The 23999-nt window shown below is 47.4% G+C and overlaps 1 protein-coding gene across 2 annotated transcripts in view; it reads left to right on the forward strand.

Annotated features, from left to right (window-relative positions):
* EPHB1 (EPH receptor B1) overlaps nucleotides 1–14867 on the forward strand; it is a 432844-nt gene extending 417977 nt beyond the window's left edge. For both annotated transcript variants that reach the window (XM_058729964.1, XM_058729965.1), the window contains exons 13-16: nucleotides 653–802; nucleotides 7470–7663; nucleotides 9534–9689; nucleotides 13429–14867. In XM_058729964.1, the coding sequence (XP_058585947.1) occupies nucleotides 653–802; nucleotides 7470–7663; nucleotides 9534–9689; nucleotides 13429–13537 (609 nt within the window). In that variant the 3' untranslated portion in view covers nucleotides 13538–14867. The remainder of the gene's footprint in view (nucleotides 1–652; nucleotides 803–7469; nucleotides 7664–9533; nucleotides 9690–13428) is intronic.
* The last annotated feature ends 9132 nt before the right edge of the window (nucleotides 14868–23999 follow it).

A 23999-nucleotide genomic window follows, 5' to 3' on the forward strand; every position in this document is an offset into this window, starting at 1 on the left:
GGGGGGAGAGGGGGGGGGATAGCTGGCACCTGCAGAGACCTTAGCGCCAGCCCATTAAACCCAGTGCAGCCTGGGGCTGTCTGCGAGCTGCAGGGTGAGGAAACTGTTCCCCCCACCCTCAACCCCCTGCAAGAGGTGAAACACAAGGAAAGTGATCTTATAGTAGGAGGCCCCCACTTTTGTGTTTGTTTTGCTTCTGCCGACCCAATGTTATGAAGGCTACAAAAGCTGTGGAACAAAGACAGCCGCACCTGACATCTCCTGGCTCCTTTAGCCAATCTCCTATAGTAGGGAATTGGGTGTTGGGGTGCATGTACACCATTTACACCCCCTCTACCACCCACCTCCCAACAGTGACATTAAGATCAGTGTGCAGGGAGTTGGGGACCAACAAAACTTCGGTACAGCCATGGCCTCACGGTGGTGTGTCCACTTATGGCGTGAGACCAGCACAGGTCACACAAATCCTCCTTGAGCCCCTGTCTGCAGGTGCGTAATGGAGGCCTGCCCATGGGGCTCGGGCTATCCTGGATGTTCTAACTCACCGGACATGAGGGCGGGAGAGTGGAAAGCACGTGCATGCTGAGCTCATTTTCTCCTGCTTTCAACTAGAAACCTGACAGTTGGGCTGACTGGCTTCTCCTTCTTCCAGGGAGGGAAGATCCCCGTGAGATGGACAGCTCCAGAGGCCATTGCCTACCGCAAGTTCACTTCTGCCAGCGATGTCTGGAGCTACGGGATCGTCATGTGGGAAGTCATGTCATTTGGAGAGAGACCCTACTGGGATATGTCCAACCAAGATGTGAGTGTCAGCCGTACCCGGTTGCCACAAACCCCCATCGAAGGGTTCCCACAGCCAGTGGCATGCCAGCCCCTCCTCTCTGGTTTCAGCTCAGGGCCTCACAACCTGAACTTGAGATGTCCAGGCAGGAGATACAGGCACCCCCTTGGCACCAGTGTTTGAACTAATCAAAGAGTCCAGCATGGAGATATGACAATCCCGATACCCCCAGAGCCTGTAAAGGCACCTGGGCCAACCTGGGAGCTCCAGGGCTGGTTCCTAATGGCTGTGGGCCACGAAACACAGCAGGCCCAAATGAAGTAGGAGATTCTGCCCTGCTTCAAAGCGTGCAGCCCCTGTGTTGTCCTTCCAACAGAAGCGGAGCAGTGCTAGTCTGTGGGCGGGGCCTCTGACAGATGTGCTGTGTTGAACCAGTGGCAGTTTCTTTTTTTTTTTTTTTTTTTTTTAACGTTTATTTATTTTTGAGACAGAGAGACAGAGCATGAACAGGGGAGGGTCAGAGAGAGGGAGACACAGAATCTGAAACAGGCTCCAGGCTCTGAGCTGTCAGTACAGAGCCCGATGCGGGGCTTGAACCCACGAACTGCGAGATCGTGACCTGAGTGAGCTGAAGTCGGACACTTAGCCGACTGAGCCACCCAGGCGCCCCAAGTGGCAGTTTCTATGTAGCTCACACCTCTCAACTTTAAAGAGAGGAACTGGAAAGGGCCCTTCTTTCCTGAGAGTCTACTCTTCTGGGGGCCTGTCACCTGTCACTGAAGGAGGAACTGAGCAAGCTTCCCAAAGTTGGTCAGATTCAGATGGCCAGCAGGAGTGGGACCCTGTCTCTGGGGAGGTGATGAGCACCCCTCCAGGCTTTCAGCGTCTAAGATGCTTTAAGCAGAGGTGTTCCAGATGAGACCCTTTGCTTCATAACTATTAAGCGGTGAGGAAGCCTTTTGAGGATGATTTGCTTTGTTAAGGCCCCAATCGAAAGTCCTATCTGAATTTCCACACTGCCTTTGATCCTGGGCTGTCCCCGCCACCCCCACCCCCCCACCATTCCGCTTTTGTATTTTCAATACATACCCTCCCCCTGGAGCTGAGAGGGTTTGCAAAACCTGCATTCCTCTGTTCTTACTCTTCCCATCTCCCCGGGGGGCAGTTATTATCTTTCCCAACCTAGCAGCAGGATGAGGCAGGGCTCTCCCCAGTCCAGATCTGCTCCACTGGGCAATCAGCTGCACCATAAGCACCTCCATGCTTGGTGGCTCTGGGGCCCTGTTAACTGGAGAAATCTGGCCTCAGTGAGCCCTCTCTCCAGCCCGAGGTTTAGAGCCGTGGCAGGTGCTCAGGCGACTGAGAAAGGTGGTGATCTGGGAGCTGGGCTCCTGCTGTGAATGTGCGCCCTGATCCCATGGGCACAGTGGCGTCAGCCCAGGGCAGGTGAAACGGCTGCATTGTTAACCAGGTCCCAGGGCCACGTGTGGCGTGTAGGCCGCCTCTCATCTATGATTATCCCCACCTCGCCTCTGCCCCGTAGCATGTCAGAGCAGTAAGTGTCAGAATTGATGCCGAGGCTGTGTTCATGAAATCAGCCGCACCCGGCTGCATCCATACCGTCAGCTGGAGCAGTCATAAATGTGATCCAGGAAACAGGGAGGCCCTTTTCTGAGACTCTAATCCTATTAAGAACAATTCAGCACACATAGAATGGATTATGAAACTGACAGGCAAGATTTGACATTCAAGATCTTCTCAGCAAATGAATTCACCTCTGCTGAAAACAAATGGAATTTCTGATACTAGACTTCCAGAATTCCCAGATCATTCATTCAGCAAACACTCATTGCTGCTAAGCATTGCGCTTGCCGGTTCCGTTCTCAGCTGTTCCCAGTCCAGCGGCACCTACTACATGGGGCTGTGGGAACATTTAGGCGAGGCGGGGAGGAAAAAAAGGCTTCCCAGATATTTGATGCTTGAGCTGGGTCTTAAAGGGAAGAGGAACATCTGCAAATTAGCAGCTTATTCCAATTTTGTATTTCTCCAACATGAGGCCCCTAAGCATTGTCCCAAGTGCATTTGTGCTCTGGGTGGAAAGCGGGGTGGGGGGTGCCTTTGGCCTACTCGGAACCGGCCCGGCCTGAGAGGGAGCCAGGAGGGGCTGCGAGTGGCCGGGCTAGAGCCACACTCATCAGAAACCGCAGAGGTGGTGGCAGTAAAGGGTTCTACAGATGACAGTTGAAAGGCCTTAAGAAAGGGAATTGCAGAGGCAAGTCGGAGTGCTGGTAATTGGGCTTCTGGAGCCCAGGAAGGTCTTTGAACATGTACAGAGAGTTTGTCAGCCAGAGAGAGAACTTGGAAGTTCTGCTGCTTGGATCTGATTGACAGAGATAATGAGAGTGGCAGTGTCTGTGGAGAGGAGCTGTGGTTTTACTGAAACATCAGAGCTCAACTTAACCCCCTCTGCCCTGGTTCCTCCACTGCTCCGAGCTTCTCCACTTCACTCTCCCCTGCGGAAGGTGGAGCAGGTACCACCCAGCTCACTAATAGGAAATGCGGTCTGAGTGAGGCTAGGGGCCCTCTCATCCCCCAGGAAGTTCTAGTCACTTCCCCAAGGCACATGAGTCAGACTGCCTGCCCCGTCCCCACCCAACCCATCCAACCCCAGCCCCCAGCACATGCCTTCTCCAGGTACAGGGGAAACAAAGGCAGCCCCTCTCCCCTCCCTGCCCCGGCTCTTGAGGGCCCAGAGCATAGGCTTATGCTGGCTGTCAGAGGCCCGAAGAGTTGCTGCAGACCACTCCAAGTGAGCTGGCAGCCTGCTCTGCTTGGGTGACAGTGGCCTTTCTCGGGCTGGTTCTCTTCACCACCACACCCTCACTCTTGCTTCTCTCTGGAAATGCCATCTGATCTCATTCTAATCGCCAGTGTTTTCAACATCCGTTTATCTCATCCTGTTACAGACCAAGGAAGGGGGCCCAGGTCTGACCCCAGTTTTCAAGTCTGCTCAGAAGAATACCTTACACCCCCCACCTTGGGCCAAATCTTTCCACCCAGTTCAAACGTGGTCACTGGTGTTTACAGCCATCAGGTGGTCAGATGGAAGGGGCTTCTCCATGTCTCCTCCCAGTTTCCCACACCTGCTAGCAAGGCAGGTGTGACAGAGAAATGATCCCAAAACCCCATTAGAGGACCACAGTTATTTTTTTTGAAATAATGATGTTTTAATTTGATTACAAGTTCTATACTCAGGAAATTTGGAAAACACCCAGATTCTTAAAGAGAGTAAACCCCTCCAAAGGCATAGCACTTCAACGAAAGGCTTGGGTAGATAGATGCTACCCACACATCAATTAATGACTTAGGTAATTTTTTCTTTGGGGTGGAAGGTAAAGGTGTTTTTTTTTTTTTTTTTCCAATGTGCAAGAGGCATCAGTGCTCCCAGAATAACAGCTTGAGTGATGACAGCAAAATTATGTAGAAGAGATAGCAAATGGCACGAAGTCCCATTTTGTAAACATGAGCATGGCTATCCTATATCCTGAAAGGTGAGAAATAGGAATCTGGCCATTAATCAACCCCCCACTATGTGCTTCGTGCTTCTCAAAACACTGTGGCCCTAGATCTGCAGTGACCAGCAGCAGAACAGTAACCTCCTTTGCAGGGACAAGTACCGTAGTAGATGTGGCAGGAATGACAGCCTCCATCTGACGAAGATATTCCCTCTACCATTCCTTCATGTGTATGGTGCTCAACATCACCTCACTGTGCCGTGTAATCTTTTTAATAACCCTATCTGTGCAATTTCCAGAAGTCAAGTGACTCTCCCAAGGTTCTGGAGCTAATGAGAAGTGAAACTAGGATTTGAACCCAGGCCTCCAGTGTCTTCGCCCCTAGCTACAATGCCACACCATCACCAGCACCATGTGGGGGTCTGCACTCCTGGCCGACCCACAGGGAGGAGGGATCAGTGGTTCTGATATCCTCTTAAAAAGAAACCTTACCAGACAGGCACGGGAAATACAAAACAAATGGCAGGATAGTCTTCAAAATTTCCAGTGAGGTGGCATGCGGAGGAGACAGGGGAAGCGTAGCTAAGTTGCATTTAGCCCAGACCTCACAGACGGAAGACTCAGTCCATGTATGGGTCCCCCAGTCTCTTGGTGCTCTGCCAGGAGTGGTTGGGCCAGCTGGTCACACCATGGAGATGTGCCCCCTGACTCCAGTACTCCTTCCTGTTACAGGAAGATGAGAGGAAAACTTGTCAGTGGGAAGAATTAACTACTTGGGGCTCTGGCACCACATAATTTGAGCAGAGATGCCAACAGTTTAGGGCAACATGAGCTGCCCTGCACTGGAAGACTTTGGTGTCCCTGATCCCCATGAGAAGTTGAATATGGACACTAGCCCTTCCTGCTGGCCCTGCCTAGCTTGACCTTAAGGAACCCAAAATGAGCTCAGGGGCCATTCAGTGGATAATCCCACTTATCTCCACAGTGAGTGGGGGCTCTGTGACAGGGCCCCCGGGTCTGGCTGCCTAGAAGGAGCTGGAAAGGGTGCCAGTTTATGAGCCAGGCTGATACGAATGATGCCTGGCCACTCCTCCTCATGGATTACTTGGTTTAGCTCCATACCCCTGTTTCCTGCCATGAAGACATCAAACAGCTCCAAGGACTACTCTTCAGGTCGAGATTACGATGGCAGCCCCACAGAGGCCTCTGTGGGGAAATTGGGCTTCAAGGTGTTCTAAACTTAAAAATCAGACACCTCTATGATTTATTCTCAGTCCTGCCATTTCCTAGCTGTGGGTCCTCAGGCAAGTTACTCCACTGTGTGTGCCTCTATTTCCTCATGGGAAAAATGGACTGTAATGCCCTCCTTAGAGGAAAGCAGGTAATTTGATTGACAGGAGTTTGGTGGAGGTAAAAATTTATCGGTGAAGCAACATACTATTCAAAAGTGCACGTTCCCAGTCACCAGTTTGTGTATAGAACTGATACCAGTGTGGTTTGTATCCTTGTTTGTTTTTCCACCACCTAGAATAGAAGGAATAATACACCTTGATTATCTCTAATGACTTCAGGTCATATCTCATGCCCCACTCCATGTCCTATATCCTGGGCATAGAATTTGTAAAAATACAAACTGATTGAAAATACTTTCTGACCGATCTACAAAGTTTAAAAAAAAAAGAAGAAGAAGAAGAATCCGTTGAAATGAATCTGACATTTTTTAAAGTAGAGGTAAAAACACCTGAAAATCTCTGAACTCCAAATTATTTCCTTTGTTATTGAAGGTGCTTGAACTGTTTATTTTAATATAAAATCAATGTATAATTATTATAGAAAGTAAGAACACAAACGAGCATGAAAAGCACTCATGTGTCTACCTGCCCAGAGGCAACCGCCATTTAATGCCATGCCATCTATTTTTCCGAGGTCTTTTTTATGCATGTGTATAATTACTGTTTTTTTGTTTTGTTTTGATTTTTGTTTTTACAAAAGCAAGATTATACTATACCTGCAGTTACGCAGCCTGCTCTTTTCCCTAAGATTACAGTGTGAGTATATTTCCATTTCAATAGATACATTTTTACATCACTTAAAGGTGCTCATTGTACACCAGGCCTTCCATCATGGTAGGAGGGCACCGTAATAAATTCCCATGTTTAGCACTGGGTCGTTGACAGTTATTTTTGCTATTACAAAAAGCACAGAGCAGTCATAATCTATTTAAATGAATTAGAAATTAAGATATAAAGTGTGAAATAAGCTCTTGCAACCATATGAAAAGCAGACCAAACTATGTAAAGATTCTAAGATCTTGACAAAATTATCCCCTGGAGCCTGCAAAAATTACCAAAACCTCATTGGCTATATTCACTTTAGTTCACCTTGTTTTTGACCGTTGTCATTGCACTTAACTGATTTGTGTAGTCAAATTCTCTTCAAGCCAGTTCATGTTGCTGCATCATGAAGGTCAAGGCAAACAATGCACAGGAAGCATCGAGAGTGGCCCTAGCATGGAGTAGGCTCTCTGTTAAAGGCTGATTCCTTCCCTCCTTTCTCTTCTCTTAGCAGTGTAAGGATGAGGCCACCACAGGCTTTGGTGGTGGTCCTTTATTTTTTTTTTTAATTTTTTTAACGTTTATTTATTTTTGAGGGACCGAGCACAAGCGGGGGAGGGGCAGAGAGAAAGGGAGACACAGAATCCCTAGCAGGCTCCAGGCTCCCAGCCATCAGCACAGAGCCCGACAGGGGCTTGAACTCACAAACTGCGAGATCATGACCTGAGTTGAAGTCGGAATCTCAACCGGCTGAGCCACCCAGGCTTCCTGATGGGGGTCCTTTATAAAGAACAAATGTCCACTAGGTTTCCCTTGTGCCATCTCATCATCACTGCCAGCTGCAGAATTGGGCCTGATGTCCTCTTAAAGAGAGGAGAAGCTCAAGCTATTCACCAGCTCATTCTTCAGTAAGCATTTATAGAGATCTAGTGTATGCCAGGCCTCACTGTGGGTACTAGGGACAGTCTAGGGGGGAAAGCCAAGTACACGTCAAATCCATTATGGAGAGAGGTATATGAGCACAGAATGAGGGACGTTCCATCCTTGGGAGCTACTTTGTGAATGACTGGCTGGTGTCTCATCACCCAATCATACCCGTTCCCATGTGTGTCACTACAGGTCATCAATGCCATTGAGCAGGACTACCGGCTGCCCCCACCCATGGACTGTCCAGCTGCTCTACACCAGCTCATGCTGGACTGTTGGCAGAAGGACCGTAACAGCCGGCCCCGCTTTGCAGAGATTGTCAACACCCTGGACAAGATGATCCGGAACCCGGCAAGTCTCAAGACTGTGGCAACCATCACCGCCGTGTGAGTCTCGTGGAATAGGGTGGTTCGTAGGTGTGGGTGGTCTCATAACTAGGGGCAGGCCCAATAGCAAGGCTGCTAGCCTTTTGATCTATTGAGAGCAAGGGTGAGGTGGCTAACCTTATCCACTAATGGAAGAGATTCCAAGACTTCCTGTTTCCTTTTTCCTTTCCATCTTTCTAAAATATTCCCTGCCTACAGCATGGGCTATAGACAGATATCAAGATACCTGTCTGGGTCTCCACTGTGTCTGCTGGCTTCAGATGGGCTGGGCACTGGGCTCTGTAATAATTGAATGTGTCTGATAGGAGTGGTATGAGGCCCCACTTCTGGGAGATCCTGTTTCCAGAAGGCACACTTTTTGTTAACCACACCGGTAGAGCTGCAGACTTGGAACCTTGGCCAACCTATTAGCCGCTAAAGGCCCTGATTGCTATGGGACACAGAAATAAAAAGCCATTGGATTTGTTATGAGCAAATGCACAGAACAACTTTCATCTCCTGTCAGTAGCTGTCAGCTGTATATTATTCTTCTACATTGCAGTGTTAACTGATTTATTAATCTTTCAACCAAAGTTTATTGGGCATGTATGTGCTAAGCACTGTGCCCCTTGCTGGCAGTATAGAATGAATAAGATAGACATGATTCGTGTCCTCATGGAACTTTGAATCATTTAGGAGGGGCAAGACCAGATGATCACCCAAAGAAATGCAAAATTGAGACCTTGATAGCCACTGTGGCAGGGAGGTGCATGGTGTTGGAGAGCATGGATACATACGATACCTGGTGTCAGGGAGGCATCTCTGATAAGTGTTATTCCAGTTGAGCACTGAAGGGAGAAAATGCATGAATTGAATGAAAGGAAGATGGGAGTCAAGGGACAAGTGTTCCAGACCAAGGAACAGCATGAACAGAGGCTCAAGGGTAGGAAGGACGGGGCCAGTGTGTTCTGAGTCCAGTCTGTGAGGGGACTGGGTCAGGGCTGAGGCTGGCAAGGTGAGCGAGGGCCAGACGCTCAGAACATGTGGGCCCTGCTAAGAATTCTGGGCTTGATTTTCAGAGTAGCGAGCACACATTGAAGGATTTGACACAAATCAGGGTCAGGATGAAGGTTATGGACATGATCACACCTGCAGTTTTCAAAGAGTACCAGGCCACAGTGTGGACCTTATGTTGAGGGGAAGGAACATGCGTGAAGACCAACAGGAGAGTATTGCAGGAATAATGGCAGAGAAGATAGGGTCTTAAGTCAGGGTAATGATGCAGAAAGAGGTGGATGAGTATGAGATATTTTGGAGGTCAAATCTTTAATTCTTGGTGAAGGATTGGGCATGGGTGTTGGGAGTTGAAGGATATATTAAGGTGGCACCCTGCTTTGTGGATTGGATAGTGAAGTGTCTGCTTTGAGAATGTCCCAGAGAAGATCAGCGGAGAGCTGCTCTGTTCCAATTAGCTGAGGATAGAATCAGGAAAAAAAAAATGGTACCAATAGATTTGGGAAGGTTGTAGTGAACTTTATATATTTTTAATGGTGAAACTTTGGATGGTAAAGCGCCTAGGTTCCAGTTTACAAAGGAGTTATGGGCCTTCTCTTCCCTCCAGACTTCATGCTGTGTCAGTCTAGCTGTCTGAGCTGACTGATGCGAGACAGGGCCCATAGGCAGGGGTACCAGCCATCTCGCCTCCAGAAGTCATGCCCACTCAGGATTCTGTAAGGCAAGAAGGGTCAGCACAGGGCTCCCCTGTAATCTTCATCCTGTCAGGAAAGAATTCTCATCCTACATGAAGTCTGCTATCTGCCCAGAGTGTGGCTCTATCCATGCACCTCTATAGCTGTGGGGTTACCTGCTTCTCTCTCTCTCTTTCTCTCAGGCCTTCCCAGCCCCTGCTAGACCGCTCCATTCCAGACTTCACGGCCTTTACCACCGTGGATGACTGGCTCAGTGCCATCAAAATGGTCCAGTACAGGGACAGCTTCCTCACCGCCGGCTTCACCTCCCTCCAGCTGGTCACCCAGATGACATCAGAGTAAGTGATGAGAATCTCCTCTCTGTACCCCGTGGGTGGGGATCAAGGCTCCTTCCCTGCTATTGATCATGGTACAAGTCTTGATTTCTGCCTCACCCCCAGAGCTCCACTTCTGTATAGAACCAGATCTGGTGGCGAAGCACCCTGGAAAGATGGAGGGGTGGGGTGGGGAGGCTGAGGTCCAGTCTGGCCCCAAATGAGAGTTCTTCAAAGTCATAGGCATATGTCATTTGCCTAATCATCAAGACTCTCTCCTCCGTTTGTTTTCAAACTTAACCCATCAAAAAGAGCATCCAGATGGAAAGAACATAGCCAGCCAGCACTTTCAACAACATAGCAGGAAGAGGCACTACACTGATTCAGCAACAATCTCAGACGTGTGGGGAGCTCATATTCGTACTTAGATATATGCGTGTGAATAAGCATACATTTCCATCTCCCACAAATTATTTACCAGTCTGCAATTCCCACAGGAGTATGGAGGAATGTGAAAACTAAAATTATTCAAATAAGATGAGAGCCAGAAAGGGTCTTAAAGATCCATTAGTCCGTCATTTCCCCAAGAATGTTCTGAGCAGCACCAGTTCTGGGAAATGTTAATAGGTTCTCCTTGGAAAAAAGGTCCCATGGTCAAATAAATTTGGGATATACTGCATACTTTATCACCCTTTTGGAGATTCACTACACATATTAGCATTCTAAAGGCCATGAGAAATCCTGAAATAAAGAAACCCATTTAAAATTATTAAATACTGTGGAACCATATTTTTGAGGGGCAGGGTTTCGTGGAACTGTAGTTTGGGAGATACTCATCTACTTGTACTCATTCCATTCAGCAGATTCAGAAAGTAGGTGAATTAGTGCCTGAACACTCAGTGCTCACGAGTGGCAAAGCAGGGCCTGGGGGCTGCTTTCCTGATGACTAATTCTGTCTCCTTCTACCAGTCCACCCCAGGGGTACAGCGATCCCCATACATGGTGGCACACTGGACTCACCTGGGAATCTTTAAAAAAATATTGTTGCCTGGGGCACCTGGGTGGCTCAGTCAGTTAAGTGTCTAACTTTGGCTGAGGTCATGATCCCACAGTTTGTGGGTTTGAGCCCCGCATCAGGCTCTGTGCTGACAGCTGGGAGCCTGGAACCTGCTTCAGATTCTGTGTGTGTCTCTCTCTCAAAAACAAACATTAAAAAATGTTTTCTTAAACATATTGGTGGCCGATTTCCATGCCTAGATCTTTTGGTTTAGGTGGTATGAACTGAGACCTGGGCATCAGGGTGTTTAAAACTCCCCAGATGATTCTAACATGCAGCCAAGGCTGGGAACAAGTTGGCAAGGGTCAAATTTTGAAAAGACACATCCCCCCAGAGGAGACTTCACCAGCTGCCTGGGCCACAACGTTTATAGACAACATGGGGGTTGGTGGCTTGTGATACACATTTCCCAAGGTGGAGGACTGGTCGGTCCTCCAGGCAATTGACAAACACTTAGTGATCGCCTGATACATGTCAGGCACAGTGCTAGGTGCCAGGATTCCCTCTCGAGGTGGGCCAGTTGCTGAGTCCCAAGGGAGAGGCTGGGTCCCATCCAGCCCCAGCAGTTGAACCTCAGAGGAACAGCTTCTGTCCCAGACTCCTGCTTTGCAGTCAGTCTTCCTGGAGTCCCACTCTACCTCTTTTTTTTTTTTTTTTTTTTAATGTATTTATTTTGAGAGAGAGTGCACAAATGAGCTGGGGAGGGGCAGAGAGAGAGGGAGAATCCCAAGCAGGCTCCGTGCTGTCAGTGCAGAGCCTGACACAGGCTCAAACTCATGAAAACCGTGAGATCATGACCTGAGCTGAAACCAAGAGTGGACGCTCAACTACTCAACCAACTAAGCCACCTAGGCGCCCCCACTCTACCTCTTTGAGGTTGATTCTTGCCAGAAATGATGGAAGCTCTGCTTTTCCTACGGAGATGGCTTGAACGTGCATCTAGCCTAGCATCCACTAAACAACAGAATTCATTTTTTAAATGTGAGCTCATTTTCCGTTGATGCCATATAAAGGCAGTCCCTGCCACTATGAATTATTGTCAGGCACCACCATCACCAACAAAAGCAGCACTTACCAGTGGAAAAGCAGCTTCCCCATCTTGCAGAGCTGGCATGGATGCCCTAGATGACCGGAGAGCCCGGGTTCAGGGGCGGCAACGGGTGCTCATGCTGGTGGGGCTGCGCCTGCTTCCTCACTGTGATGTGGCTGAGTATGGAGGCATCACCCCCTAACCCCCCACAACTGGAGGAATCCAATGGAGCAATTTCCTCAGTCTGGAAAAGGAAAAATTAAGGGATTTAGTTCAAAGTAAAAAATGCCCACACGCTATTGGAGCAATTTAGTTTGTTTCTTGAGAGATAAAAGATGGAAAAAGAACATGAGCTACTAAATAAAATAGATTGCAGGACAATTTGTGAATTCAGAATTCAAGCGTGCCTCTCAGAAGTGTTTGCTGAAAAGACATGGACAATTTGACAATCTGAGCCAGCTGCAGCTCTGAGGAGGTTGACCGCCAGCTGTAAGGGGGTGTTGAGGAGAGCACAGGAGCCTGGTGCAGCCTCGTGGGTCTGGTGCACAAAGTGATCTGCTATGCCAGGGGCAGGGGCCTTTGGGGGAATATAGTCAGGACCTTAGAACAGTTCTGAGAGCAGCCCTACAGGGTGGCTGAAAACCAAGTAGTCTTGAATTTGAACCCCAGTTGCACCACCAGTTAGTTACCTGCTGTGTGATCTTGAGCATGTTACTTAACTTCTCTGAGCCCTACTGTCTTGTCCATAAATGAGCAAAAAATAAGAGTACCCATCTCATTGGTTTGTGGTGAAAGGTTAATGGAATAATGTATACAAAGCACTTGGCCTATTGCCTGCCTACAGAATGCACGCAAGAAACAATTGCTGTTAAATTATTATTACTGACCTTGAGTGGTTTGTCAATTTTCATGAACTGCTTCCTTAGCTATACATGAGATAGTATATCGCACATGAGAAATACTTGAGCAATGCTATAACATTATTATTATTATTAACTAGGGAAAGATGCATGGGTCTCCCCAAAATTAAGACTCACAGCTTAAAGATGAGTACAATCCAAACCCCTATCCTAAACATATTACTTAGATTCCTGCTTGGACAGATATTTGAAAGTTATTTTGAGATCACCCTTCTTAAAAATTCATGACATTAAAATTCAAACAGAGGCAGAAAATGGAAACTCAGGGGAAAAACATCAGAAAACCCAGCAAACCCCACATCTTTTCAATCTCAGTGGGTGATCACTAATTTAGGCAGAAAGCTCCGCAGCATAACTGAAGCCCCATATCGTGTGTGCGTGGAGTGTTAAAACACACACACACACACACACGCACGCACGCGAAAGTTCCAGTCTGCCTAGGGTCATGGAAACAATTGAAGGGGCTGCTCCAGCCAACACCCATATGTGAGGAACAGGGCACGACACTTCCAGGATTGTCTAAGTTGGGAGGGGGCCATTGGAGATGAGGGCCACTGCATGAAGCAAATGAGATTGAGCAAGAAAATACCTATGTAGGCATTTGCCAAAGACTTGGGTAATCTGAGTGTTGGATTTTAAACACTTTTATTTGCCTACCCACCTAATTCAAGAGCTTGCCTTCTGTGATGAGTTGTGATCCTTGAAAAGCTGCCGTAACACTAACGTGCCCTTTTTTGTGACTTTTTTCCCTCCTAGAGACCTCCTGAGAATAGGGGTCACCTTGGCAGGTCATCAGAAGAAGATCCTGAACAGCATTCATTCTATGAGGGTCCAGATGAGTCAGTCACCAACGGCAATGGCATGAGAACTCTCATTTTCTGGGGGGAGGAGAGGAAGGAAAAGGACCATGCTCAAGAGGGAACCAGAGGTTGACCACTGTGGAATGTTCTGGAAAGAGTGGCTTCTTAGCTAAGAAATGCATTACATCAGTGAAGAAGAGACTGGACCTGTTCTTAATAGGCAATCTTCATTTCTTAGTGACAGAAGCATGTATAAGATGCCATGGGAAACCAAAACATAATAAAAATATGAAAGGGTGATGTTCGACAGAAGTGAAGACAAAACAGTATGCATCGGGGCAACCAAGAGTAAACTCCGCTCCCACTCGGGGCTGGAGTCACCGATCCACAGGAAGAAAGGGAAGGAGGTAGAGGGAAGAAACAGAGGCAGTTTTCCATTTTCTTCCTCACCAATGACATTCTTTTCTTTTCTCCTTTTGTACTCCTCCCCACGAGCCCTCTCCCTTCTCCCACATCCATTTCCCTTTGCTCATGACTCGTGTAGGGAAGTTTCTTCAAACAAACCCCAGCTCCTGAGTCTCCAGATGTCGTTCTGTCAGTTGCCAAAGGACTTTGCTGACCACTGCATGGGGGATCCAACCAATTCAATTAATGTCTTCATATTGAAGAAGAGATGTACCTTCAATTGAAAACCTTGTTTTTCTTTTGTTTGCATTTTCTGCAAAAAGGAAAAAGAAACCACAAATTGGAAAAAAAAAAAAAAAAGAAAAACCTGTTTCCGTGTGCAGGAGCACACATATGTATGTCTGTGTTATAAAAATGACTGTGCTTGTTCGTAACAGATGCAAACAAGAAAGAAGAACCGGGAGATCTTTGCCCCTGGAAAATCCAAAGGGGCTGGAGCGTGTTGTTGGTTTGGTGTTCTGGTTGGCCCAGTTGGCCTATTGGCCCAATGGGGAGAGAGAGCAGGGTGAAAAATAAAATTAAAGGGGAAAAAACTCTCAGGAGCTTGCAAATTCAGACAGGAAACAGGTGAGTGGTTTGAATTGGATGCAGTGTGGGCCATTCTAGAATGATACTGACTGATTATTCTTGGTAACATCTGAAGAGAAGGAGAAGGAAAGTGTTTCTGGAGAATGTTCTTCCACATCCCTAGAATCTGTAATTCAAGAGATGGCAAGGGAGAATTCTTCTTACCTTATTTGTGGACTGGCTTAAGCCGTGTGGCATCCGAGGAATGTTTCAAATGTGTCTGTGTTTCTCCGCATTCCTTCTTGTACCTCATTGTTCAATTCACTTTTGTAAATTCCACCTAACATTTAAATATTTTTAATTTCTCCTTTTATCTTAATCTCCTTGCTAATTTTATCTGTCTAATTAAAATGAGAAGAAGCATGTCTGGGTTTACATAGAATGGTGTCAGTGTGTGTGTTCTCAGACCCCAGTGGGTCTGTCCCCAAGTTACAGGAAAATCCTTAATGACTGTCCTTCTTCCGCCTCATATGAGAGGGAAGGAATACATCCCGGATCCTGTGCCTCCCAAGAAGCACTATATATAAGAATCATTCTCACTGATGTGACCCAAAGGAAGAACTGAATAAATATGAGGCTCTGAAGAAGTCACTGGCAGATAAATATAAACAATCACTGATAATACACCATCAGCCCTGATTTCAGTTTGCACATTGCATTTGTGATGTTCATATCCAGGCCAGTTTTGTAAAAGGCGCTAAAGACTATTTTAGACTGCTTGTGGTGTGTCTGTGAACAAGCAGTTGGAGGGGAGGGTGTGAGCCAGTAAAGGAGCCATAGTTCCCATGTGGCTTATTTAATGTAAATTGAAAGTGAGATGAGCCTTTTCCCCCTAGTCCTCGGTAACTTTGTACTTGGGGAGGTCTTACCTTCTGAAGCTCCTTCAAAGAGGCTCATGGGCCTACGGGTACAGCTCTGATGCAGGGGAGCCGATCTGAAAGCATCACCCTTGTGTGTAACCCCTGGGGGACAAAGGGAGATGGACAGAAGTATCTCAGAAGATTTGCATATGGTTACAAAGAGCCCCAACCCAACATGTAGCGGGTAGAAGAGAAAACTTCCCCTTATTAATAGCGTAGCAATTCCATGCACAATTTGCTAATTACCCCAAAGACCTGAATCCATGAAGTGTCTTACAAGCCTAGGCAATTCGACTAATCTACTCTCAATTTTCCATAGGAATGAATTTTAATTTGTCACCAAATTTCTCAGGCAGCATCCTTAACCTGAAGTCTTCACTGTGCTTCCACCAGTGCCAGCCCACCTTCTGGCTGTCCACAAAGCAAGGTCAAGGTGAAAGTCAGGTCACATCCTTTGGTTTGGTTTCACCATAAGATCCCACAAAGGAGAGAGTGTGTGTGAGAGAGAACCCAAGGGCACATGGGAAAGCACAAGGGGTCAGCAGAGCCAAGGCCAGGGCACCTGGAGGCATAGTTATCAGTGGGAGGGGCATGGCCAAGCTCTGGACATGCCCCCTGACCCTGCAGATGCTCAGCACAGTTCAGCATGCCAGGCTTCCCCACCCCACACCCTGAAATGCGGTATATCTCTAGTGATTGAGACCAGGCCTTCCCTCTGTAGCACAGGGCCAGTCACCAACCTCTCTGAGCCTCTTATGTAGAGTCAGATAGTCATAACCACCTTTGATGAGGCCTAACGCTCCTGAGCAGGTTCTCTATGCCAAGCACAGTCTAAGTACTTTGCATCTATTAACTCTCTTCTTCACAAGCATCTTATAAAGCAGGAGCAGATACTTCATCACCCTCAGTTTTCAGATGAAGAAACAAAGACAAGACCTTCCCTACATCACACAGTGGTGGAGTCAGGATTTTGCCTCAGCAACCTGATTCCATGCTCCTACCACTTTCCCAGGGGGTCTCACACTTGAGCATGCATTAGTATCATCACCTGGAGGGTATGTTGAAACACAGATCACTGGACCCGACCAACAAGTTTGCTGACTCAGTAGATCTGGGGTGGAGTCCAAGAAGTGGCCGTGTGGTGCTGATGCTGCTGGTCCAGGGACCACACTTTGGGAGCACTGCGCTACAGTAACCTGCCTTCCTGGAGTTAGTAACAGATGTAAAGTTCTTGACTCCAGGAGTGATAGTTATTAAAGTTCTTCTGCCACCGGCAAAGAGAGGAATGAACCCTCACCCTCTTGGGCAGGAAGTGATGGGAGAGGCTGGTCTCTTGCACAGGGGTATCTGTGCCCATTGACAGTTTGGTGCCAAGACACTTTACTCACACCCTCAAAAGAGAGCTCCCTGGGGAGAATGCTCACTGGATCAAGACCCCAGGCCTCTGAATTTCAGTTAGACAAGTTACTCTATCACCTGGCAGAGGATAAATTCCAATTCAGCTTCTTTCTTTTTTTACATTTTTTTTTTTTTTTGAGAGAGAGAGAGCAAAAGAGGGCATGTGAATGAGTGGGGTAGGGGATGTGCAGAGAGAGAGAGGGAGAGAGAGAATCCCAAGCAGGCTCCACACCCAGTGGTGAGCCCAACGTGGGGCTCAATCCCATAACCACGAGATCATGGCCTGAGCCAAAATCAAGAGTCAAATGCTCAACCAACTGCGCCACCCGGGAGCCCCCCCAGATTCTTTCTTAAAAACATGTTTTGCACAGTGGACAGAAGTCTGTGGCCTTCTAAGTCAGCCTAAAGACATGGAACCTACGGCCATGCTATGCAGCCCAAGATATGACTTACAAATGGGCATTCTCTGTCAGCCACACCTGCAGCCACCAAGGCTCATGTGTGTGAGGACTTCACAGGGGACAAGTGGGCAATGTTTAATTAGTACCCCTGGCTCAGGGGTTATGGGAATGGAAGTGATTTGTGGAAAAGCCTTAAAGACTATGACCCACCTCTCTGTGCTTTCTCCCTGCCCCCCCCCCCCATAAAGGAAGATGGTAATGAAGGATACCAAGTAGATACATCTACAGAGCAGGTGTTTATTGTATCATCTGAAGATCACTGGAACTCATAGATGTCAAACAGGTATCTATACTACTAAAATCACACACCTGCTCCTACCCACCACCTCCCTCTTATGCCCCTGACCCTTGCAAAGTTATGTGTAGAGCTGGATCAGTGGAGTCCCCTAGGATAATCGAAACCAAGTAAGGACAGAAGTTACTCTTCGCATGCATTTGTGAAAAGAACAGAAACCAGTGAGGATTGAGGAATAGAACTCCAGGAATATTGTGGGCAGGAGGAGTGAGACATCCAGCAGAAGGGTGAGAATCTACAACGTGTCAGTTTAAAGTACAAGATTCTACTACGTGGCAATGAGAAAGAATGAAATATGGCCTTTTGTAGCAAGGTGGATGGAACTGGAGAGTATGATGCTAAGTGAAATAAGCCATACAGAGAAAGACAGATACCATATGGTTTCACTCTTATGTGGATCCTGAGAAACGTAACAGAAACCCATGGGGGAGGGGAAGGAAAAAAAAAAAAAAAGAGGTTAGAGTGGGAGAGAGCCAAAGCATAAGAGACTCTTAAAAACTGAGAACAAACTGAGGGTTGATGGGGGGTGGGAGGGAGGGCAGGGTGGGTGATGGGTATTGAGGAGGGCACCTTTTGGGATGAGCACTGGGTGTTGTATGGAAACCAATTTGACAGTAAATTTCATATATTAAAAAATAAAAAAAGAAAAAAAAAAGTACAAGATTCTAGTACAGGTTTTGTTCTAAGAAGGTCGTGGTGAGCTAGCCTGGGAACCTCATTATCATTTCAGAAATAATAATGGCTTTGACCCCCACTGAGTAAGGGCAAGTGATGCAAGGGAGAAGCACAGCCATGATGGAGTAGTAGCAGCAAACAGGTATCATCCAGGATTCTCTGCCACCAAGAAGGCTCAAAGGACACTTAAGATCCATGTCAGAGCGAGCTTTGCTTTCATAGAGACGCCTTGCAGTTCCTATAGAAGTTACAGGGTCATTTTCAAACGTAGCCAGAGGTCTTGCATCATCTAAGATATCAGTGGGGCTAGTGGTTGGTGGTGGTAGAGGGAAATCACTGAAACTACAGAAAGGTTGTCAAAAGGGGGAGGGTGTGGCTGGATCACACTGAAAACTCATTCAAGTTGATTGAAGTCAAATGGTGACTATGTTCACCACCAGGGAGTCTCTTGAGACCAGCAATTTCCAAAGAACAGGTCCACAGGGGCCTGAGAACAAACTCTTGGTCCCTCTCAAAAGAGTGCCAGCCCTGGTGGTGGGCAGGTGGGGGTTTAAGTGTTCTGCACATCCCATTTAAGGGTAGGTGGGATGGACAGCCTTGGGCAGTGGTGGATGGACCTCCATTGCACACCCGGCAGGAAAGGAGAGCCCTCTGCTCTTTTAGCCCCACCCCTGCATCCCTCCTGAGCTGACCCTGTTTTTTAAGGCCCTTGATGGGTTCCTTTGTTGCTGGGAGTCATGACTTGGCACACAGTGTTTGTTCTCAACCAGAAACTTCTGGTGATCCCCAGAGTGAGAGTAGACGCAGGTCATGTCTTAGTCACCTTCATACCTAGCACCCAACACACAGCCTAACACATGGAAGATGCTCAATACATATTTGGTGATTTAAATAAATCTGAGTTGAGAAAGTCTTACATACCATTCTTTTACCTACAGAAGTCCATGACCTTAAACAGCATGCTTTTAAAGAAACTATTCCCTAGGTATTTAGTTGGAATCTTTTCTCACTTACTCTTAACTGCTATCAACTGTAAGCTATTCTAATTTTAGTTTTGTGAAGTTTAACACACTCCTTTTCAACCCTGTCTGCATCTTTCACACGATGTCACAATCTTCCCCAGAGGACCAGCTGGGGAAGGCAGCATGCCACCGAGTGTCAGTCACTGTGCAAAGTCCCCACCTGAGACATAGCAATGAACACGGCACCATCTTTGGTATGATGGAGGCAAATAAGAAGGTCATTGAAGGGCAGTGAGCAGCCATCCTTCTGATATTAGAACCAAGGCTCCTGTACTGCCAGGTTGACATCCAGCTGGGCAGAAAGGATGGTGGGACTTCCCTCATCAGGGAAAACTTGTGTCTTTTAGCCCTCCCTGTACACTGAGATTTTCTTCCAAGAGTTGTTTTACCTCTCTAAATTCACCCGTACTCTAAGATTCCTATAACTACTCACTCACCAGAGGGGGGAAAATGCTGAATTAAGAAAACAAAACCGTATTATGGACAGATAAGCCACTTCCAAGATACTGAGATACCAAGCCCATACTATTTTATTCTTCTAAAATATAGAGATTATCTCCTCTTTAGTTTTCTTCTCTGCTCTTTAAAATTTGTATTTGCATGTACATTAGGAACTACTGTACCTCTAGAAATGGCTTTCTGACACAGAATACATGACAAGTTCCAATCTTTATAGAAGAATTCAGCTTTGTATAGAACTTCAACAGGGAAATAGGGATACGGGAGCATAGAGAAGGTCACTGCCATTGTCCTAAGGGAGTGTCAAAGAAGGCATCCTTGAGGGGGATCTGTTAAACTGGAACCTAAGGAATAAACACACTTATCAAATTGGGGAAAGGATATGTTAGGGGTGGAACAGTTTTGTAGGTGGAGGGAACAGCATGGGTAAATGTTCCAAAGCCATAGAGGAGGTGGCATATTTGTGGGATGACAGGCTGTTCAACAAGGCTGTAGAATAGAGTGCTAGATGTGGGTGCTTGGAGGGGTAGGCAGGACTAGGTCATGAAGGATCTTATATGGCATTCAGGAATCTGAATATTATTCTGAACGCAGCTGATGGAAAGTGGGTTGAAGCAAGGGAAGTATATTTTACATAAATCAGTCTGGCCACAAAATGGAAAATTGAGTGGGGGGTACTAGACTCACTACTGGGACACTAGTTAGGAAGCTGGTGTGGTAATGTAGGCAAAGGATGATGGTGGCCTGGGTGAAGATGTGAAGTAGCAGTGGGAATGGACTGACTCAAGAAATATCAGAGAGGTAGGATCAGCAGAAGCTGGAGGTGGATTGGCTGTCAGGACAGAGGGAGGGCAGAGTCAAGGATCACATTCCAAGTTCTGGTTTGGGCAACTGAGTGGCTTTGTATACCATTCAGTGAGATAAGGGATATAAAGGAGGAAGAAATTGAGGTGGGGGAGACAATATGAATTTGAATTGCCCATGGGCCATTTGATATAGGGGTCTATAATTCAGCAGAGCGAGCTGGGCTGATGATACAGATTTGGGAGTCATCCTTCATCCAGATGGCCATTAACTCCATGGGGGTGGAAGGTTTTACTGCACGAGAATGTAAAAGTGAGGAGAGAAGTGGGCCCCCATGGAACTCTGAAAAACAGCCAGATTTAAAAGATATCCGGGCAAAGGGAGGCTCACAGAGGGAATCAGGATAGAGCCACTGCAGAAAATGAGGAAAATCCGGGAGTGTGCAGTGTCCGTGAAGCCAAAGAAAAACCTTTTACAGGGAAACAGCGGCCCCAAGGCCCAGAGCTTCCAAAGAAGGCTAATAGGGGTTGCAAATTGCCCGTGGGTTTAGCCACAGGAGGTCATGGGTGCCCTTGGTGGGGCAGTTTCAGCAGAAGACACAGGGTAGATTGAGGAAAGAGAGGACATCAGAACCTTTCAAGAAGATTGACATCAAAGGGGAGAAGAAAATAAGGAGGTAGCTGGATTTCTTCCTCCTTTTGGTGGTTGTTATTTTGTTGTTTTTTAGTGGGAAAGACTTGACCCTGTCTGAAAGCTACTGAAACAGAATCCATGGAGAGAGAGAGAGAGAGAGGAGGGTCATTGAGTGGGCCAGAGAAGATAGGGGGCACAGCCAGAAGAAGGAGCAGCTTAGAAGGCACAGCCAATCCAGTTGGGTTTGGAGGATAAACGAATGGAGGATGGATGGCATGAGCTCCTGGAAGAACTCCAGCTCAGTGTCCAGCCTCCTCACACTCTCATCACTTAGTTCCCACAGTCTCTTGTGCAGACAGTGGAAGAACCACGATTGGATCCATGGGCCTTGCCATCACAACATAGCACATTGGCAGTCATGTCTGTTTCTGATGAAGAGGATGGAAGACAGACTTGGGGACCTCTGAGAAATGAATAGGAAGCATCACAGACCCCCTTTTCACTCAGAATGCCTCTGTGGTTACTCCCCACCAAAGGGACAAAGTCCAAAGTCCTGATCATGGAAGGGAGGCCCACCTCTCTAGCCAAACTGCCCACCAGCCAACACCTGCCACCTGTCCAGACCCTTTCCATCTGTGTTTCTGTATTCATGGCTATCCCTATGCCAGGGACGCCCCACCTCCTAGCCTGCAATTCCATCAGGCCCCAGCTCAGGTGTCATCGGTCTAGTGAGGGTGGCTGCATCTGCAGAGTCAGGCCCCTCCACCACTATCTCCTCAACAACTGTCCTTCCATCACATTCAACTTTCTAGTCTGTGAGCTCCTCGGACCATATTCATCTGTGTATCTCCAGCACCCAGCACAGGGCCCACATATAATAAATGTTTGTGGCAGGTAAGGCATGGCTAGGCCCTGGGAGACCACCCAGAAGGAAGAATTCTGGGAGAGTTGGGGTCAAGAAATAGATGAGCTCTGGCAATAGAGAACCTCAGAAAGAGAGAACCTCTTTAGACAACCTCAACAGAGAACCTAAGAGAACCTCAGTCATAAAGAATGGAAGATGTGCCCAGGGGGAGAGGCTGGGCAAGGATGGTAGTGAGGGGCCACAGGCAGTCACCATGGAATGCAGGGGTCAGCAATGGAACAAGAGCAAGTTCATGGACATCCTAATAAGTGGAAGGGCCTGACCGCAGGGCCAACAAGGCAGGCGGTGGGATTGGGGTATCTGTGCTTTAAGGTTAGGTCTTAACCATAGGGCAGAGCCCAGGGTCAGGATCCCAGACTCCCAGGAACTACAGTAGTGGGATGGGGAGAATAGACTGGTAACAGCAAAGCAGAACTCCATGCATTCATTCACCCAACATGTGTGAGACTACTCAGCCAGGAAGATAGGTCAGAGAGGTCAGGGAGGAGCCTCAGCTTTTCCACTCAAGCTTGGTGTATGCTTGGGCAGGTCACCAGCCTCCTCAGCTCCCGCCTCCCCAGCACTGACAGACCCAGCGAAACTGGGTGGAGATGGGGGTGTTCTTGGAGGACCTTCACTGCTGCAGGACACGGTCCTGAGTGTGCACATCAATTTTTACCTGTGCAGGTGGCATGAGCTGAAAGAGCAGGTGGGCAGCAGCTATATGTGAGCTGAGGACTGTAACTGCCCACAGCAGGAACTAAAGACTTCAGAAAGTGTCCCTCATCTAAGCTGTATAAACAAAACACACTACTTCCAAATCTGAGCAGGTAGCCCACCTTTTGCTGGGTTGCTGTGGTTCCATGTTAACTCTGAGTCCCCCCACCCCACCCCACCCCTGGCCCCTTGTTGAAGCAATAGGCTTGATGACAGCAGAGCCCTGCTCCCTCCAGCATACATTTAGGAAAGGTCTGGACCCAGGATGCAGAGCACACAGGTGCCTGGTTCTGAAGGCCTGTGGGCTTCCTTGGTTTGATCACAGACATCTCAGGGATCCCTGACCATAGTGAAGAGATTTTCAGAAACAGGTGGTTACGGCTCCCATACCAGGTTTTTGTCTAGGAGTGAGAGCTGGGAGTGTTCTACATTTAGAATTTATTTATTTATTTATTTATTTATTATTCATTTATTTATTTTAATATTTATTTATTTTTTAATTTTTTAATGTTTATTTTTGACAGAGAGAGAGAGACACAGAGCATGGGGGGGGGGGGGGGGAAGGGGCAGAGAGAGAGGGAGACACAGAATCTGAAAAAGGCTCCAGGCTCTGAGCTGTCAGCACAGAGCCTGACGCGGGGCTCAAACGCACAGACCGCGAGATCATGACCTGAGCCGAAGTCAGACACTTAACCAACTGAGCTACCCAGGCGCCCCTAATGTTTATTTATTTTTGAGAGAGAGAGAGAGAGAGAGAGGCAGAGTGCAAATGGGGGAGGGGCAGAGAGAGAGGGAGACACAGAATCCAAAGCAGGCTCCAGGCTCCAAGCCCTCAGCACAGACCCCAACGTGGGGCTCGAACTCACAAGCCATGAGATCGTGACCTGAACTGAAGTCAGACGCTCAACCAGCTGAACCACCCAGACGTCCCTACATTTAGAATTTAAAGTGAACCTTTTAATCAGCTAATTAAAGGAGGCGTTCCTGGGGTAGGAGTTATGGCCACTTGAGAAGTTCTCAAAAATAACAATCACGAATTCAGTTATATAATTGGTAAGAGAAACTGCTACTGTTTTTTTTTTTTTTGAGTGTTTGTTATGAAACAGGAACACTGAGTATTTATACAACTAGTATTATTATGCCCATTTGAAAATTAGTTAACTAATAACGCTCAGAGAAGTTCAAGTGGCTTGTTCTAAATCACACTGAAGAGCCAGGATTTGAACCTACATTATTTACCTGGAGTGTATTCTCTGAATCACTAGTC

This window comes from Neofelis nebulosa, chromosome 5 (assembly GCF_028018385.1).
Source record: "Neofelis nebulosa isolate mNeoNeb1 chromosome 5, mNeoNeb1.pri, whole genome shotgun sequence".
Classification (NCBI taxonomy): Eukaryota; Metazoa; Chordata; class Mammalia; order Carnivora; family Felidae; genus Neofelis; species Neofelis nebulosa.